General features: G+C 33.6%; 1 protein-coding gene across 1 annotated transcript; it reads right to left on the reverse strand.

Annotated features, from left to right (window-relative positions):
* Window positions 1-2,023: 2,023 nt before the first annotated feature.
* On the reverse strand, window positions 2,024-9,185 carry LOC126750145 (uncharacterized). Its single transcript, XM_050459656.1, has 3 exons — window positions 9,128-9,185; window positions 7,117-7,815; window positions 2,024-2,116 (listed from the first exon to the last, which is right to left on the reverse strand). Exons 1-3 carry the CDS (start codon window positions 9,179-9,181, stop codon window positions 2,024-2,026), a joined length of 846 nt encoding a protein of 281 aa, XP_050315613.1. The 5' UTR covers window positions 9,182-9,185.
* Window positions 9,186-20,476: the final 11,291 nt, after the last annotated feature.

Consider the following 20,476-nt stretch of genomic DNA (forward strand, 5'->3'; position numbering starts at 1 on the left):
AACTTAAACATTTATCTTTTGCGCTAAAGTTTCAAAAAATCAGGGGGTAGCCACCCCCTTTTAGGGGTTATTAATTGTTTTGACTGCTTTTAAAGATTACTATTTCCTTTTTTTAACACCTGATCGTAATTCACAATGTTTTGAAACAAAATGGAAGCTGGTTTACTGACATTTGGTGAATAAATACATCTGAATTTTGAGGGAGGTCAGAATGGTGCTTCCACTCCTCCCCTAAGGGATGTATTTATAGGAACTTCGGGTAAAAATGATTATTTGAGTCTATAGTACATGTGTACCAAACGCCTTGCTTGTATCACAATTTGCGGTTTTTTTGTAGTTATTCATGTGTACCGCTTCCACTAATTCTGTTGTGGGCTATATAAGATTAATTTTAATAATCAATAATGTTATTACTAGCTTCGTCTTTAGATTTTAGCAATTTTACTATTAAGAAATGAGAATAATCATCAATTATTATTACTTGAAAGTACCTATAACCCTTTACAGTAGGTGTCACTACTTGACCTGCAATATCCGTGTGAATAAGTTCACCCATTTTATTTGTTTTCTTTATACACTGGTTAAAAGGTTTTCTGACACTTTTACCTTCAATACAACTAGCACAAGGGTTATCATTATATGGTAAATTAAGCAGTTTTAAACCCAACTGATTTAAATGGCCTAACCTCTTAAGCCAAATATCTTTATTTTTAACCTTATTATTAACCTTAACAGCATTATTACAATATTCTTGTGTTTTATAATTTAATTTAATAAAAATAAATTACTAAATGACTCACAGTTAAACACAGATTATTGAAAACTTATTTTAGCATGCTTTATGTTATTATTATTCTCAAATAAAAAACTTAAAAACCCCTTATTTAGTAATTTTGATACAAATAATAAATTATGAGACATATCTTGAACTATAAGTACTTCAATTCTAATCTCTTTACCTTGACACTGTCCATATAAACAGCCCTTCTTCCTGGCTACCAAAATTTATCCCGTCCTAGTAGTCCCAATCTTAACTGGCTCCTTTAACACTTCTTTGTTGACCATACACCTCTCGAGCTCACTCATAATCAAATATTCAGTTGCTCCCGAATCTAAAATAAGCCACCCCTTTCTTTGCTCCAACTTGGCACAGTTCAGAGCTATAAATGCAACAGGATGTTCATCTCCTCCCTGCTCACTAGCTGCTTGCCGATGCTGCCCTCTAAAAGAGCCTTTTCCTCTTACATTGTTGTCATGAAAACCCCTTTTACCTTGAAAAGTACCTCTTTTCATATTATTGTCTCTGAAATCTGCAATTTTGTAGACTGGTTTGCCACATTTATAACAAGCATTATGACTTAAATGCTACTAAAAAGCCTTTCGAATAAGCATTACTAGCATACTTTGATTTTAGCTTTAACTCTTCATCGAGTAATCTCGCCTTGACAAAATCTATGGTTAAGTCAGTATTAAGGGTCTCTATGGCAGTAATAACTGGATCATATTCTTTACTTAGGCTTAAAAGAAGATGGCATACCTTGTCTAATTCTTCGTAATTGCTGCCAATACTTTGCAATTTCCTTATCAAGTTGTCAAACTTCTAAAAATGATCTTCCAGTTTGTCAGTGGTACACTTTAGGGTTAACAGCTTCTTTTTTGAAGTAAGCTTAGTAAAAGCACTTTTTCTTTCAAAAACATCTTCTAGGGCTCGCATTATTGACTTTGCAGTTTCTGAATCCTTGATTATATCCAGGTGCTTGTCAAATATACACTGTACTATTATAGATATAGACTTGGCTTTGGCATCCTTTACCTGAAAGTCGGCCTTTGTCTTTCCGTCAGTAAAGTCCTTAATCTCTTTTTGTAGAGGTACTGCTACTTGTTTTTCTTCAAGAAAAGCCCTGATTCAAATTTTCCAATTATTGAAATTTTCTGCTGTTAGCTGGGGAAAAAATCACTGTTAAATTAATTTTACCACAAATTAAAATTCCTGGAATCACTTCAACTTTTTCACTTTTATTTGCTATCCTCTGTGAATCTTAAACTGTCTCACACTCAGTCTCACGTCTTGCGCGATTCTGGGCCCAAAACCTGATAAATATGGATATTTGCCGTGCTTTAAATTAAACACATTTACTGATTTAAATATTATATAATCAAGAAAATAAAAATAGCACAAAAGATATTTTCCTTTTGTTTAAAAAAAAACGTGATTCCCAATTACTAGCAAAATTCTAACTAAAAAACGTGAAGTGATGTACTTGTTTGTTCAAAGTGAATTGTCAGTTTTGTTGCACGCTGTATATTTAAGGTAAGTAGACACTCAACGATTTACTAAAGGTAGGTACTATGTACACTAACATGTTCTAACATTTTGATGTTCAGATATATTTTTAAATATAGGGGTCATTTAAAATTTATTTAGAAAATTAAGCCATTAATGAACATACCTCGCACTTAAAATGTGAAATTTATAAGTTAATACACAAAAAAACCTGAAATAAAAAAAATATATATATCAATGTATCTATTATATATATAAACGAGTTTAAGCTTTAATCAACTCGTGTAGAACATACTTTTCTGAATATTATATTTTTTATTTCGTGAACATATTCTTAATAGCATTTTAGATATTAAACTTTAAAGTTATCACCTCAAAAACCAAACTAATGTTCCTCCCACACACAACCACAAAAAAAATATTTTTAAAAAATTTGGATTTAAGCTGATTTATGGTTAAAGTCAACCAAATTTTATTTTTTTTTTATAGTCAGAAAATGGACTTACATGATACCGATTCCTTAAAACGTGGCTACCAAACCTATTTCATTTTACTCTTGACTACTTAATTAATATAAATTTTATACATACAAAAAATTGACAACGTTTCTGCTTTTCTGGCTCATCAATGTAAAAAATCTTCTACTTACTAGTCACGTCGCCTTTAATCGATATTTACTCCCGTATTCAAAAAAATCCATTTATGTTACCATGCGTTATTTTCATGCAATATATTATTCACATCTACGCAAATACGACAGATTTCGCATGTTGTCGCAGGTTTGAGGGGGACAAATCGAAAAATATATATTATCCGTGTAGTCGCGCATAAAACGAGAGAAACGCCCGGGACAATTTATATTCGCGATGAATTTTTCATGTCGTAACCAGAAAATATGTTGAAGGCATAATAATATTTTTAGGACGGGAAATTTATAGATAAATCCAATATTGTTATATGTCTATCCGGATCAGTAGGTTAAAATTATTTTACTATTATTAATTTAAAAAATCAAATAACCTCCAATTATTATTTAAAATGGTAGGTTTAAGCCTAGGAACAGATATTTTAGCTTTGTTATCAAATAATTGAATAAAGCATAAAATATATTTTAGCATTGTAAGATACAAAGATCAAGGAATGGAAACACCCAAGTTTACCCTGTACGGGATATAAGTGTGAAATTGGACAGTTGGTCTGACAGTTGCGCTACTTTACTGGTAAAGTCCAGTTCAGAGATCTATTAAGCCGAGTTTACATTGGTATAGTTAGTTGTACCAGTTACTTGTACAGGGTGGCCAAATAAGAATGCGAGGTACTGTATCTGGGAAACTATTCATCGTAGAAGCTTGCGATAAAAAAAATTATTACTAAAATGGCCAAGAGAATGATCTGGAAAATATTTTCAAGTTTCTAAAATGGCCGCTAGGGGGCGCAACTGCAATCTTGAATCTAGAAAACTGATGTTTCTGTAAATTTTGCTGAATTAACCTAACAAAAAAATAGCTGATTATTAAAGTAGAGACTAATCCGAACCTTTTGTATTAAAATAGTTTTGCTGTATCTCTAAAAATAAAGTGGTGGGGGGTGTTCAAAAGTTGGCTTAAAACACACCCTGTATACTAAAAACGCCTTAGCCGATTTTATCAAACTTGGGCTAGTTGAAAAGAGCTATTATTAAGCTACGAATATTATTATATTTCATGTTTTTTTAGTTTTACATCTCGCCGCTAGGGTTTTTTTTTCGGCTTTCTGACACAAATGACTAATTTTCTCAAAAAACTTAAATACGTTGATATATTTTTTTTTTCATAGAAAAATAGCTAAATGATGTCTAAATAATCTTGCGAAAACCGCAACTCAATATCTTGTTCCTAACCTAAAATATAGGCCAAAGAATATTTTATACCCTTAAATTTTAATTTTTTTATACTAATTATTTTGGAATTTTTTAAAATTCACTACTTTTGAAAACAATATTTACCATTTTTGAAAATATTACCTAATATCACTAAAAGGTAAGTATTAATAATGCTTATATCAAAAATCAGACCTATTTTATGTTATATATTCACTATGGATATAATACGAAAAAAATAATTATTAGAAAGCAGGCCATGGAATGCAACAAAACAAATGTCTACTCAAATTATAAACATTCCTCAAATTGTCAATAGTAAGTTGTCAAAAGTTTTACGTTACTTGAGCATTTTTTGTTTTTGCAAAATGCGTTTTACAACCGATGAAGCTGTTGATATGCTTGCGGTTTATTTTGAATGTCTTCAAAATGCTGCAGTAGCAAAAAGAGTTTATGCTGCTCGATATCCAAATCGAAGTCCTTGCGATATTACATTTTCTTTCCGATAAGTGGCGAACTTACGAGCCAATGGTAGTTTTCGGCCTAGGTTTCAACGGCCAAGAATTAGAAGAAATGTGGACAATATTAACAGCGTACTGGGATATATTGAAGGAAATCCTCATGTTAGCACAAGAGCATTATCCCTTGAATTAAGCATATCAAGAACAACGATTCAAAATATTTTGAAGGACAATAGGTGAATTCTAATAGCCATCACCATATATGGATTTATTTAAGTTCAGCTTTTTTTTAATATATTTATAGAATGCACCCATATCATGTTAATTTACATCAGGAATTGGAAGAAGCAGACTTTGACCGTAGGTTGGACTATTGCCATTGGATATTAGGCATGATACGCGAGGACAGAGATTTTTTATTTAAAATTCTTTGGACCGATGAAGCCACATTTAATAGTGACGGTAGAGTCAACCTGCATAACATGCATTATTGGTCTGCAGAAAATCCGCATTGGTTGCGTGAAGTTCAGCACCAAGGGCGCTGGAGTTTAAATGTGTGGTGTGGTATACTTGGAGGCAACATTTTTGGATCATATTTTTTTGAGCAATCTCTAAATGGCAATGTTTTTTTCGACTTTTTGGTAAATCAATTACCGTTGTTGCTGGAAGATGTGCCACTGGAAGTCCGGCAAAATTTGTTTTTGCAGTTGGATATTTGTCCAGCACATTTTGCTAGGAATGTGCGAGAGCATATTAATAACATTTTTCAACAGCGGTGGATTGGAAGAGGAAGCCTGTTTCCATGGCCTCCGCGATCCCCAGACTTAACCTGTCTTGATTTCTATTTATGGGTGCGGTTAAAGGACATTGTATTTCAGACTCAGTCTACGACTAGAGAAAATATGAAAAACCGCATTCGTAATGCAATACATACCATACCGAGAGCCGAAATTGAAGCTGCAGTTCTATATACCCATGAGAGGCTTCAGCAATGCATGGAGCGTGATGGTCAGCATTTCGAGCATTTACGGGGAATTAAAACTCTTTCTTTTTAAAATTGGTCCTTTATAGGGCCACAACTTACATTATAAAAGAAATTCGAAATAAATTAATTTGTAGTTTTTATAAATATTAAGGGATTTCCATATAAAATTTTCTTTGGCCTAAATTTTAGGTTAAGATGAAGATATTAAGATGCGGTTTTCGCAAGCATATTTAGGCGTCATTAAGCTATTTTTTTGTATAAAAAAATTTATACCATTGCATTTCAGTTTTTTGAGAAAATTAGTCATTTGTGTCAGAAAGCCGAAAAAAGCCCTCTAGCGGCGAGATGTAAAACTAAAAAAACATGAAATATAATAATATTCGTAGCTTAATAATAGCTCTTTTCAACTAGCCCAAGTTTGATAAAATCGGCTAAGGCGTTTTTAGTATACAGGGTGTGTTTTAAGCCAACTTTTAAACACCCCCCACTACTTTATTTTTAGAGATACAGCAAAACTATTCAAATAAAAAGGGTTCGGATTAGTCTCTACTTTAATAATCAGCTATTTTTTTGTTAGGTTAATTCAGCAAAATTTACAGAAACATCAGTTTTCTAGATTCAAGATTGCAGTTGCGGCCCCTAGCGGCCATTTTAGAAACTTGAAAATATTTTCCAGGTCATTCTCTTGGCCATTTTAGTCATAAATTTTTTTATCGCAAGCTTCTACGATGAATAGTTTCCCAGATACAGTACCTCGCATTCTTATTTGGCCACCCTGTACAAGTATATCCAGGACAGTTAGGTGTTTAGACATAAAAGTAATTACTCACTAGCCAGTTTCCAACGTGCAGTAGATGAGATGACTCCTTTTCATTGCCGGCTTCATGCTTTGAGCATTTCAAAATTAATAATTAAAAATCGCGTTAAAAGAATAATGTTGAAAATATCGAGCATTTTAATTGAAGAAACTATTAGTTTGATTGAAGAAGAAGAATGTCGTCCGAAAAGGATATGGGTTCGAAGGTGGATAGATAGAAGAGGTACAAGAGGTGCATCCGCATGAAGAATATAGATTATGCCTTCGGTTGACACCGAGTAAATTTAATGACTTGCTGAATATGGTTCTGCCTAGAAATCAAAGAAATGATACACTTTTAAGAGACGCTTTACCAGCACATGTTAAATTAGAAGTTACCCTTAATTTTTTGGTAACTGGAAATAGCTATAGAACCCTTCAACATTTTTTTCGAGTTCCAAAGACGTCAATATCGAAGTTTGTACCAGAAGTTAAACATAATTTTTTTCTTATAAATGTATGTATATATTTAAACATAGAAACAGATGAAATTAATGAACACATTATTACGTGAGTAAAATGAAATCAAGAATACAGAACGAAAGTGTACAACTTAAAGTTCGTTTTAACCTTTTTTTTTTAAATATTCGAGACGGAATAATTATTATTTTCAAAGGTTACATTTTCAAATTCCAAATTATTATTTGTTGATGTGGTAGACGATAATGATACATTCTGTTCTGAAGTTGATTGCAATAGTTGGTATCCAGGGGCCGAGAATGATTGCTGTTGTTGGTCAAGAGGTGCCGGTGGTAAATAGTAAATTGTTGGAGATAATAAAGGTGGTTGCTGTACAGGAGATGACAGAGGTGAACGCTGTTCAGAAGATGGTGCTGGCGTCGACGGTAGTTGGTATCCAGGAGATTGCGGCGACTGCAACGGTGGTTGGGTTGAATAGTTTGAACCCCAATAGGTTTTACCAGAAGAATGGGAAGATCCAGTAGGACTTGGTAGATTTAATGACGTAAAGGGTGATGGAGTAAGACTCATGCACCTATATCGGGTCAGTGTAGTCTGCAGCTCATTTTGACATTGTAGGGCCAAGTGTAACGGAAGCTTCTTTAAAGCGATGGCCATATATCTTCCAAAAGCCTCAAATTCATCTTCTTCATTACCAGATTGCAGTAAGGAACAATTAATGTCACGAAGCTCTGAAACTGCGGTTGATAAATCCTGGTATCGCCTTTTTGATGCAGCTAGGGAACTGCGTGCTATTGCTTTCTGAGAAGCTGTTTTAAGGTTTCGAACTTCAGAAACTACAGATGTTGTAGTAGTTTGAGAAGTTGCATTTGATGTTTCTTTAGAAGTACCAGGTTCCGATTCCAGTTCGTTCTTCGTATTTTCTTCACTTTGTCTAATTGGCTGCGAGATCTGAATAGAAAAAAAAGGGAAAATTAAAATATTATAATCAAACATTGTTCTTCTGTTGCATTATTTTCAGGTCCCTTCTACTTTAGAAGCTTGGAAACAGATAGAGAGGGGTTTCCAAGAAAGATGGAATTTTCCCAGGTGCTGCGGGGCTACCGACGGTAAGCACATATTAATTCAAGCTCCTCCAAACTGTGGAACAGTCTTTCTTTAGAGTTTTTCAACTATAAAGGATATAATAGTATTGTCCTCATGGCAATTGCAGACCACAATTACTGTTTTTCCTATATCGATGTTGGATGTAATGGTATTGTATCCGATGTAGGGGTTTTTCAAAACTGCTCGATGTACGAAGCTTTAGAAAAAGGCATACTTCCAGAAGGAACTTGTTTAGTTGGTGACGATGCCTTCCCTCTAAAAACGTATTTAACTAAACCATTCAATTCTGTGCCATTATCAAAAGAAGAAAAAATTTTCAATTATCGCCTGAGTCGCGCAAGGTGTATCATTGAGAATGCATTTGGTATTCTGGTTAGCAGATTTCGAGTATTTGAGAAAAAAATTGCCTCCAAATTAGCAACTGTTGACAAAATAGTAAAAGCTTGTTGTGCCTTACATAATTAGCTACGTAAAACAGATTCAAATACTTATTTTACACCAGGCTGTTTCGATGAAGAAAATATAGACACGGGAGAAATAATTCCAGGAAAATGGAGAGCTGAGGTGTCAAATTTGAGAAATCTTGCAAGGCCAACATCTGGTTACAAATCATCTCGACTTGCTAGAGATTTCCGGGATTACCTTAAAAGATACGTTAACAACGAAGGAGCAGTACCATGGCTCACATTATTATTATTCTTATTTAGTACGCATTTTGTTGAAATCAAAATAACTTCTAATTGTAGTGCTTATATTTTAATAGCTACATTAGGTAACACTATTATGTAAATAAACAAATAAAAGAGCTAGAATACATTTCTTTTTTTAGTTTTTTGTGCATAGAAATTTAAAATAGTCCGAAAATCCTAAAGTAAACCGTAATTAAAAAAAAAACGTAGAACTGGTCAGAAAATCAAAACATTTAATAGGCTGAATGTCCCATTAAAAAAATAGTGCTACATTTTTATGAAATTAGTTAATACTCCAAGGTAAATCGGTCATCCCTTACACTGCGGTACAATGAAAATTAGAACACGAAATCTAACCTCAGAATTTCTACCTACTAAATAATATTATGAAAGATTTGTCCGAAAAAAATTCAGTTATGTTAATATTATTAGTAATTAATTTATCTGTAATTTGAAAGGAAACTTACCATGTTGCTTTGAGTTGGTCTTTTTTCTTTTGTCTCTTTCATAAATGCGTGCATAATATGGAACGATTTTAATGTTGGGGTGTATACATCATCAGCTCCCATTCCCGATTTAATAGATTTTTTATAGAAGTATTTCTCAGACTTTTTATTTTTTGCCTACCATCGGCTACGGTGAATCCATCAACACCCATATCTCGCACTAATTTGTCCAAAGCTGCCGATCTCATTTGATTGTTGCTGTAACTGAGTTTAGTAACATTCCAGAGACACTCGTATTCCCGATAAAGTTCCACAAATTTAACGATTTCCCCCTCGGACCACTTCATTTTAATACCAAATAAAAATTAAGAAAATTACCTACCGCACTGATCTCACTTTTTCACTTGCCAAAGCGCGTCCAGACCCGTCTACAGTAGTCTACAGTCTACAGTCGACTATTTACTAAACTACTTGCCTGGCTAGTGCAAAATGTGGTGGAAGGGGATGCTAGTAAGCAAGTAAATAGATGGGCTGGCTATTCACTTGCCTGTCCTGGCTACTTGCACAAGTACTTGTACAAGTACTTTCTGATAGGTTGACATTGGGTTAGTTTTTGTCTTACAAGTTACTGGTACAAGTAACTAACCCGTTTACTATACCAATGTAAACTCGGCTTTAGAATCTTTGATGGGTCGCAGTTGCCGCACTAACTAGTCCGTGCGCCTATGTCGTATTTATTTTCGCATGATATACATGTTTAAATGGCAAAATTTTATATAGTTTATTTATGAAATCATTTAAATATACGTAAAACCCCATGTATAACACTATTTTTTATTTTTCTTTCGAAAATATCAATTTTTAGAAAGAAAATAATATCACAATAAAATAATACCAAACAATTGACGGCGGACTAAAATCCAAGCATCTTACAAAATATTTTAAACACTTCCAGCACTCACAAACTTCTCACCTCTTTGTAGCCAGTCTATTAAACAAAGATAAAACATCTGCGTTCTGGCGATTCCTACTTTAGGCTCTGCAAGTGATTGTGTATCTCTCTCTATCCGACTGATTTTGAGGATTACGGGAGGTACCTAAATAAATTTTTGGGCTGTTTTTGTATTACTTTCGTCGTATTTTTAAAGAGATCTTTAAGGATGGGTCGATCACCTTTAATAGTCGCGTCATGTGAGTTATTATTATTTGCTTTTTACACGTTTATGAAAATGGAGAATTTAGAATTTGGCCTGTATTCATCTAAATTTTTTGCAGTTTTTACTGTGAGGAAGTGTGTTTTTTTATTTGTGTTTGTGGATTTGTTTTGGTATTATACCTAAAGATCTTAAAATGTTCCGACCCTGCGAAAATAGGCAGGAAAATTTGTCAAATGAAGAGGAGTGTTTGTGCGGCCTTATGCAGGCCGTGGGTGCACAAGAAAGACAATAACACTTGTGATGAAAATAATAAAAGTGATCTGGACAGTGATTTAGACTCACATAGTTCTGATAGTTCATTTTCTAGTGTTGAGGAAGCAAAAAGAAGCATGGGAAATAGAAGCTACAGGGGAAAATCAAGCAGTATTAAAACTTAATTGTACGAGGGTGGTCCCAGAAGTACCCGGCCTGACCTAGAGATGTCGGTAGTAGTTTGAAAAATATCAGTTTATTAGAAAGTATACAATCTATAAAGCATATGTTTCAAGTTTGAAGACGCCACGTTGTTTAGTATTTGTTTAGCAGCCATAAATAGTGAACGTTTTCAGTGAATTTGTGAAAATGGAGAAAATTGGTCATCGTTATGTGATACAATACTTTTATTTGAAAGGCCTCAGACTAACCAATATAAAAGCTGAACTGGATTCTACTCTGGGTTAGTCTGCTCCTTCGTCAACAATAGTAAAATATTGGGTAGCAGAGTTTAAACGAGGCCGTATGTGCTGCCAAGACGAGCATCGCAGTGGTCGCCCAAATGAGCTGACGACTCCAGAAATTTTAAAGAAAATTCACAAAGTGGTACTGGATGATCGTCGACTGAAAGTGCGCGAGCTAGCGGACATAGTAGGCATTTCAAAAAGTGCGGTACATCGCATATTAACTGAAAATTTTGACATGAGAAAGCTGTGTGCAAGATGGGTGCCGCGTTTGTTCACACTCGAGCAAAAACAGTGTCGTGAAGATATTTCAATTGAGTGGTTAGCGAAATTTAATAGCAACAAAGCAGAATTTTTGCGTCGTTTCATAACCATCACTTCACACCTGAGACAAAAGAACAATCAAATCAAGTACCGGCTCCAAAGAAGGCGAAAACCGTTTCATCTGCAGGCAAGGTCATGGTGTCGGTTTTTTGGAATGCGCGAGGGATAATTTTCATTGACTACCTTGGAAAAGGCAAAACTATCAACGGCGAATATTATGCGAACTTATTGCAATGTTTGAGCGAAGAAATCAAGCAAAAACGGCCGCATTTCGTTAAGAAGAAAGTGTTGTTTCATCAAGACAATGCACCAGCTCACAAATCCGTTATTGCAATGGCCAAAATTAACGAATTAAATTTTGAATTGCTACCTCATGCACCCTATTCACCAAATTTAGCCCCGTCAGATTATTTTCTGTTTCCAAACTTGAAACAGAAAATAATCTCGCTGAACAGAAAAAAACTGGCTCAGTGGTCAAAGATTTTCCAACGATGAAGAAGTGATATCTGCAGTTAATGGTTATTTCGAGGCGCAAAACATTTCTTTACAAAGGGTATCGAACTTATAAAACATCGCTGGGAAAAGTGTATAGAGCTGAAAGGAGATTATGTTGAAAAATAAACACATTTTTTTCAAAATTTTCGAGTTTTATTTCTTGGGTCGGGTACTTCTGGGACCACCCTCGTATAAGTACAGACGCCAAACAAATTTATCTAAATGTCTATAACAATCTAAGAAATGATCCTCAGTTCACAAATGATTGTAGTGCTTTGCAAGAAACAGCGTTTTTAACGGGGGTTCCCTATAGTACAATATGCTATTTTGTAAGAAAAAGGATTAAAGACAGAAAAAAAGGAAAGATGCAGGACAATCAAGGGGACTTGACACATATATTGCCAAATTGCTAAGGGAAGGTGTGTATTTTAAATACAAAAACAATAAGGTTCTGACCATAGAGATGGTTAAGGACACCTTATCGGAAAGGGACAAACATTTCCAAGTCTCAACATTACGGAGATACCTGATAAAACTTGAATTTAAGCTAAAGATGGTTAACAAAAGAGCTGCTGTAATGGTATTGTCAGGTCGTGTATAGAATATTTGGAGAAAAGTAAAAAACTTTGGGGGATGAAAGATTCACATATTATTTAGCCGAAACATGATATGATACATTTATGATTGATATATGATTTACATTTTTTGGGAAAAAGTCCCTTTTTTGCCATAGTAAGAAAACTATATTTTTATTAATTAAACAAGTTTAAAATTTTGTTTTTTACAGCTTACTGCCCCTGTTTGTCCTTCAGTGACACAATAAAGATTGCTTTTTCCTCTATTCTCTAGGAAAAAAACCCTTTTTTGCTATGGTAAGAAAAACACTGTTTTTATTAAGAAAACAAGTTTAAAATTTTGTTTTTCATAGTTTTTTGTCAATGATTTGTCTTACAGAGACACTATAAAACCAGTTTAATTATTTTTTTACAGTTAGCCACACTTGTCCTGTCACATAAAGGCAAGACTACTTCTTTTATAATTCACGGGAAGAAAAAAGGCTATTTTACATCTGAGGTAAAAAAATATATATTTATTAAAATTTACAAAATTATTTCTGCTACTCGTGTACACTTTTTAAATCTTAGTCTTAGTTTTAGTATCCATATGCTTCAGTGTGAAGATAAAGTTGAAATCCATAGCGGCAATAGAGAAACTGTTTCCTTCCTTAATGTAAGAAACTGCTAAAGATCAAAGGCAAAAAAACAGAGTTAAGAAGACTGTATTAACTCTTTGGGCCAGATTCAAGAGTGGTTAAATTTATAAAAGTATTTAATATCCTCGCTATAGTTTTAGGATCCACTATACTTAAAATGTAGTGTTTTGTATAAGATTTTTAGTTTTTAGTATAAGCATTGATTTTTGTTAATTTTCATCTAATCTCTCCTATTATGCACAATAACTAGATATGAGGCAAATAAATTAATAAATATTACATTCAGTAATGTAAAATGTGTTTTTTTATAGGTAAAACTTGTGTCTTTTACACTCTTAAAATATACAGACAGATGATTTGATGACTAGATGATTTTTTAATGTAAAAGTTTATTTTAAAAAATATAGTTCCACTTTTCTGACTACATAATTACTTTTTATCAAAAGATGTTGGTACTAAATATAGAAAGTTATTATAATAATATATCATAATATGTATAAATTCAAAAAAAAAGCAATAATAAAAAACATTGAATGTGGCAGCCAAAATCCTCGTTAATAATACTCACCAAATAAAAATAAATCTCAATACCCAAAAAAAGGAAATATATAAAATTTAAAGACAAACCAAAACATTTTACCCTTTTGTGTCAAAAAGTAAATCTTTAATGCCTTAATCCACAAAATAAATGGGTCTAAGTTATTTGTACCACCTATTCTCTTATCACTTATTTATTATAAACACCCCACTGATGGCGCTGAAAACTAAACTTATTAAATTAAAACTTTTGCTTACTGACTTTACGTACTTAAATCTTATCTTTAAATCAAATATTATCTTTCTATCAACCATCCTGAATTTCTAGCTTTATAAAACTAAACACAAAAATCCGGAAAAATAACATTTATAATACAAATAAATTTTAAGGCCGGTTCTGTGCAACTTTTCACGCTTGAGTGGCTGGGACTGAGGTCAGACGTCTAACAAAATAGTACGTGGACGTCTGAAGTCAAATTTCACGAATCAAATGTATAAATTTACAAAAATATGTTTAATTTAATGAGTAAATATCGCTTAGAATATTACTTTATGACTCTTTCCACATAAAATTTTGCGATTTAAACATGCATGCCATGTGACAATATAAGCAACACCGACACACGGACTATTCGCGGCACATCAAAGAATCTCATAAATCTCTGAACTGGACTTTATTAGATTTAGAGATATAGTGTATATTACTAAAATCTTAGTCTAAATCTATCTAAGAAAATATTTATGTATTATATATTATGTATATATATTCAGAAACCATTAATGAAATTAAAATAATTTAAATTTGAATTTGTAGGTAATTATTGACTATTGAGTGAACTTTTAATAAGCTGTCCAAAACGATATAAGCGACTTTTCTATCATGACTCCTTCAAATAGGATAGTTCACATAAAAGCTAAAATATTTGCAATAGTGATAGATTTAAATTTGATAATCCCAGCTCTAAAAATGATCAACCAAAAACCACGAGACTAACGCAGTATTGTTCTACTGACCCAAATTTAAATAGCCATATCTCGTAAATGCTTACTTAAGTAGAAGTATTTGTAAAGTAATTGTAATTTCGATTATTCTATTGTGATCCCTTCAAACAGGAGATTTGATCTAAAATCTTAAATATCTGCAATGGTGAGGGGTTAAGAAATGTAGTTAATATTCACTAAAACTAAAAATAGTAGAGCTGACCATTTTTAATCAAATAAAGTTAATGTTATGATTCCAGCTTTAATAGATCAAAATTTACCACTCAAAAACTCTGAGGCTGACGAAGTAGAGCTGGTCTGCTGACGTGACGTGAAATTTAAGTGGCCATATCTCGTCAACGATTACTTAAATAAAAATAATTTTAATTACAACTTTTTGGTAACCACTAGATGCGCATGATTGTAAATCAACTGCCAATTAAGATATAAGCGACACTTCTATCATTAATCCTTCAAAAACGACTTTTGATCCAAAAGCTGAGATATTGGCAATAATATTCTCGCTAATAGATGCTCATAATTGGAGATCAAATACCAATGAAGATATCATCGAATATTCTATCGTGATTTCTTCCAAAAGGGTATTTGATCTAAAATTTGAAATATCTGAAATTTTGTAGGGCTTAAAACTATTAATTTTTAAATAAAGTTATTTTCATCATTCCAGCTTTTGAAAATCAAAAGCTATCAACCAAAATCTCCAAGAGTAGTACCAAAGAAGATTTAAGCGGCTTTTCTATAATGAACTCATTAAGGAGGATTGGTAACCCAAAAGCAGAGATACCTAAGATATCTTGATAGTAATGAGGTCTACTGTAATAATGAATACTACAAAAATTTCAGAGTTGTCAATTTTTAATTGAATAAAGTTAGTTTTATGGCCAAAGCCTTAGTAAATCAAAAGGTAATAACCAAAAACACTGTCGTGAAGCAAAATTTAAATAACGGAAATCTCATACATAAATGCTCTAATATCAAATTAATGGAAACATGAGGATAATAATTAGGTCTTCAACTTCCAATTTGATGCTCATCACTGTAATTTAACTAATAAAGAAGATCTAAGTTATTGTTGCATTGTGACTCCTTCAAAACGGTCATTTGGCTTAAAAACTAAGCAAAAACAGCTTGTGCAGTCTTGTGATACTTTAGGCAAGGTATCACTCTATCCCCGACGGGTGATGAAGTCAGAGAATTGTAATGTCATATATAAAATATCATTATTATTAAACTTATCGTGTGTTGTTATTTATGATCATGAAAGTTAGGAAATGGCTGCACTGTTCTCTGGAACATCGTATAGTATACAGCAATAGTACTGGATTTAGAAGTGAAACCATTTAAAGCAACTAATAACATTACAAAGAATATTTTTCTGAATAATATGCTTTTCTTTAAGCTAGTCTAATTCAATTTATTTTTTTCTTAAATTTTGAATTGCTCGGTCAAATCTACCTCTTTCTGAGTACATAAACTATTTTCAGTTTTCCATATTTGGCTTGTAAAGTGCCAACGTAATTCAATTGATTGTGGTAATTGAGGCGCCTTTGCACTATCAGCAAAAGATTAATTCAATTTCGCCCTTAAGATGGCGTTCTTTGAGAAGACACTTTACTTCCAGTCGAATTTGATTAACGCCTCCTTCCCTCCACCCTCGGTAGTGCCAAAGTGAATATTTCCGAGTGAAAAAAAATACATAAGGCGATAAGTAAAAGGCCAATTTACCCTTTGGGGTGCCTTTTAATGTACATTTTAATTAAAATGCTCGAGATATAATTGACAATAAAACCTTTTAGGTCTCGGGGCCTTTCCTTTCATTATTATTTTGCGAAATGGCTTAATAAAATGCCCTTACGGACCATTTTGGATTTAATGTACTTATTATAAATGGTCGCATACGTTGGTATGATTTTAAGTGGTTTTTGATAAACCTTTTAACTATTTGTATTAAAAATTATTATTTTTTTTCTTTTTTCTTCATTTATAATGTAGAATATATATATATATATATATATATATATATATCTTAAACGTGATTTTAAATGCTTGATCCTCTGAAATATTTTTTTAATAAAAATTTGGAACTAATAAATTATTAATTTCAATAGTAATTTATTAAAAAATATAGTTTTTTAAATAAGAATGAAGAAAATATTTATATTAATGGTGATTTTTAAGACGTGATAACCTGAAGTCGTTTTTTTTTAAGAGACTTAGAATTAATACTATTATAGAATTATACTTATTATTTATTTAATCAGTGATTTATTCAAAAATAACATTTATTAGACTAGAATAAACAAAAAAAAATGTCAAAGCGTAGTGATTTAGGAGCTTTTATCAGTTTCATAAAATGGCTGTTTCAACAGAGATTTTATAGATTTTAAGCCCTAAAAATAGTAATAAATATTTTTTACTCTACTACTTTGTATAAAAACAAAATATGTATCTCAACAATGATTTCAAAATGCACAAAAAGAATTAAAAATATATATAAGGTTTGACTCAAAACCTGTGAACAATGTTTCTTCTTATTTAGTTTAACAGTGATTTAACAGGTTCAAAAATTAAATAAATTTTTTTTCTTTATCTTATTGTATCAGATAAAATGTTAATCACAACACGATTTAAAATTTAAGATTTAAAGAGAAACCGAAATCTATATCTTTTTCTCATAGGTCTCATAAAGTATTTAGTATAACAGCGAGATCAAGTCGAAATCCCGACAAGGGAAGAATGGTCGGCAAACCAAATTAAAGAGCCAAATGGTTTCCAGGCCAGGTACACAGATGAATCATGGATGAAAAGCACCAATTCGGCCGGAGCCTGAGGGTACAGGATGAAAAGGAACACAGGGGAATCTTTTCCGCTAGGGAAACACACCACAGTTTTCCAAGGGTGTTTCCAATGTTTCCAAGAGGTGTTTGCTATAGTCGAAGTAGCAAACAAACGAGAGGCATTGGAAGGTAACAGGGGGATTTGCATCTACTCTGATAGTCAAGCTGCCTTCTTCCTTGTTACACTGGTTTCTTTCGGACTAGCTGTTATTGCTCTTGCCGGTCTTCTCAGTTGCAATTGCGTGCTGTGGTAGTTTTGGCTCCTATACTTCTTTTCTCTGTAACATCTGGGTGCTGAGGTTGGATTAAAGTATTTCTAACTTATTTCAAGATAAGAAAGAGTAATTAGGCTTCGGGGGAAAGATTGCCAGTTTTCTTTGGCGGAGCCAAAGCCCGAGCCCCACTCCTTGCAGAGAAAACAAAGCTTGAGTGAGTCGGGCGGAGGACTGAGCGATCTCAGTCCTTTGGTTTCAACTTAGATACTAAATTAACTGTTTTAGTGAGTATATTTGAAATCGGCGGCTACTATCACATTACCCCTTAGGGAGTTGTCCACACTTCTGACTTTTTCCTTGAACTTTGAATGTTTTTTAACTATGTATTCTTGAATAGTATCAAGTTTGCAGTCAGAGTGCAGATCAACATTCCTTACGAAGAAGGGTGCATTAGTGAACATCCTCAAACACTTATTCTGTAACACCTGAAGCATTCTGATGTTCGTCTTCGTGGTATTCAAGAAAATATTTAGGCGTAAAGCAGTTTAGGACGTAGAATCTGTTTGTAGACTATTCATTTATTATTCAAAGATAGCTTACTGCTCCTGCAGAAAAAGGAGTAGAGCGCATGAATGATTTCATTGCACGAATTAATTTGTTTTATGATGTGCGTTTCGAAGTTTACCTCATCTTTCCAGGGGACCGGCGTGCCCGAAATTGCCAAATTTGGGAATGCTCCGGTCATGCTTTTTTGTTATTAGAATGGCCTCTGTTTTCTTACTATTTATTTTGATTTTCTAGTTATTTGCCCACTCTATAATTGTATCTAGATGACTCTGCATGTACGCTGATATCTGGACTAAATTTTTACAGCTCGCAAAGACACAAGTGTCGTCCGCGAATAATGCGTCTCACGAATAGTGTGTGCTCTTTGGAATGTCCGCTTGGTATATATTAAATAAAATTGCTGCGAGCGGGGAGCCTTGGGGAACTCCCGCTCTCATCCTGTTATAGGAGGTAATAGTGCCATTTATTTTAATAGTAAATTTCCTGTCTTTCAGGAAATTTTTAATAAATTTAGTGAACCTTGCGGACACCACAAATTTCTGCAACTTATAAATTAATCCCTTCACATTAAAAGAATCCACCAGACTCTGTTGTATCTGTACAACCTGCAACTCAGTTGATAATCCTCTTGTAAATCCGCACAGCTCTTCCGGGATTATTTTGAGTTCATCTAGCTCCTCCCATAATCTGCTTAGTACCGTCTTTTCAAAGATTTTTCCCAGTGATGGCAGCAGACTAATGGGTCTGTAACTTTCCGTTTTTTTTTTAATTTTTACCCTGTTTAGGTATTACTACCACAATTGCTTTTTTCCATTCTACCGGAAAATAGCACAGGCTAATACATTTGTTATAAATGGTTTTTATGTCCAAGAGTGTATTGTCAGGTAGGGTTTTGTTTTTTATTTCATCATGGCCTGGTGCTTTCCTATTTATTTAGTCTTTAATTACGTCTCTTATTTCTTGAAGGCTTATATTTTTGTAGTTTGGTAATGGGTTTAGTTGTAGGTTTTTTTGATTTCTACGTTTGATAGCTCTATTTCTTTAAGTAATTTGGGATGATCTAGTAAATTGGTTAGATCAAATTGTTCTGTTAATGATCTGTTTCCGCCTTATCCCAGTTCGAGTATACCAGAAGACCGTCTTGGTTTTCTATGGGCGGGAACTCTGTTTTTGTTCTCCCTCTCAGTATTCTTGAAACTTTCTAGAATTTTGATTTATCTTCATCGCCATCGTTAAGTTCTTCTAAAAAATTGCCCCATTTTTAATTTCTGAATCGAATTTTCGTAAGATTATTCGCAATTCTTTTTGCCTCTGGGACTTTTTACAGTCTAGCCTGTTTATTTAGTCAGTTTCTTGTTCTTATTAACCTTTTAATTCTCACTGGGAAGACTATGGAGTGGGTGTTTGGGATTTTAGTGGTTGCTAAGTTAAACGATTCTTTAATTGCATTTGTTAATTATTTTATTGAGGAATATATTTCCTCAATAGAGCTTGGAGTTGGCATTGGATAATTTTCTGCAAGTATATTTTTAAACATTTCCCAGTTGGTGATAAGTTTTTCAAGATAGGGATCTTGCATAGAGGTTTGAGCTACAGTGATTAAGATTGGGGTATGATCAGAGGAACTAAGGGAGTCCATATTTTCAACCACAATGTTATGGCTTTGGTTTTTTGTGACAGCTATATCTAGAATATCAGGAGTGGTGCTGAAATACTACTGGGCCTGGGAAAAAACAACGAAGAATTGGAGAAGGACAGAAGGATGTAGACAGGCCAAGGAAATAATACCAGACCATGACGGCTCTAAAGCAAGGCGACTACTAACAAAGACCCGACAAAGTATCAAAGACTTGGTGGGAATCCTGACTGGGCACAACAGTCTAAACAGGCATCTACACCTTCTTGGTTTAAGAGAAAGCCCACTCTGTCTGAATTGCGATATAGGGGAGAAAACTTCATACCATATACTAGGTATCTGTGATAGGTAGAGTCGCCTGAGAAGGAAAACTTTCGGAGCAACGACACTCCAACAGGAAGATCTTAAAGATCTGGACTGGGACAACGTGCAAGCCTTTATTAAAAGGACGGGCCGACAAGACCGCGCATTGGGAGTGAAGGCGTAGGGCTGGGTGATTCTGGGGTTGGCGAAAAGGAACTGTTTAGGTCTACTTGCCGAGCTCTAGCTCCCCCACCCTTACTACTACTACATAACAGCGAGATACCAAAACTGTTTCGTCGTTGCATAAATAATAATCCTTAAACGTACGATCTCCTTTAATATAAGCGCCCAGTGCGCCCTCTTTACTA

This window comes from Anthonomus grandis, chromosome 2 (assembly GCF_022605725.1).
Source record: "Anthonomus grandis grandis chromosome 2, icAntGran1.3, whole genome shotgun sequence".
Classification (NCBI taxonomy): domain Eukaryota; kingdom Metazoa; phylum Arthropoda; class Insecta; order Coleoptera; family Curculionidae; genus Anthonomus; species Anthonomus grandis.

Bases quoted from the DNA above. Each gene is read 5' to 3' on its own strand.
- LOC126750145 (XM_050459656.1), bottom strand. From the start codon at position 9,181: ATGCACGCATTTATGAAAGAGACAAAAGAAAAAAGACCAACTCAAAGC. The intron at 7,816-9,127 runs GTAAGTTTCCTT...TTTTCTATTCAG, and splicing joins GACCAACTCAAAGCAACATG to ATCTCGCAGCCAATTAGACA. The intron at 2,117-7,116 runs GTATCATTATCG...TTTAATTTAAAG, and splicing joins AATCAACTTCAGAACAGAAT to CACGGCAAATATCCATATTT.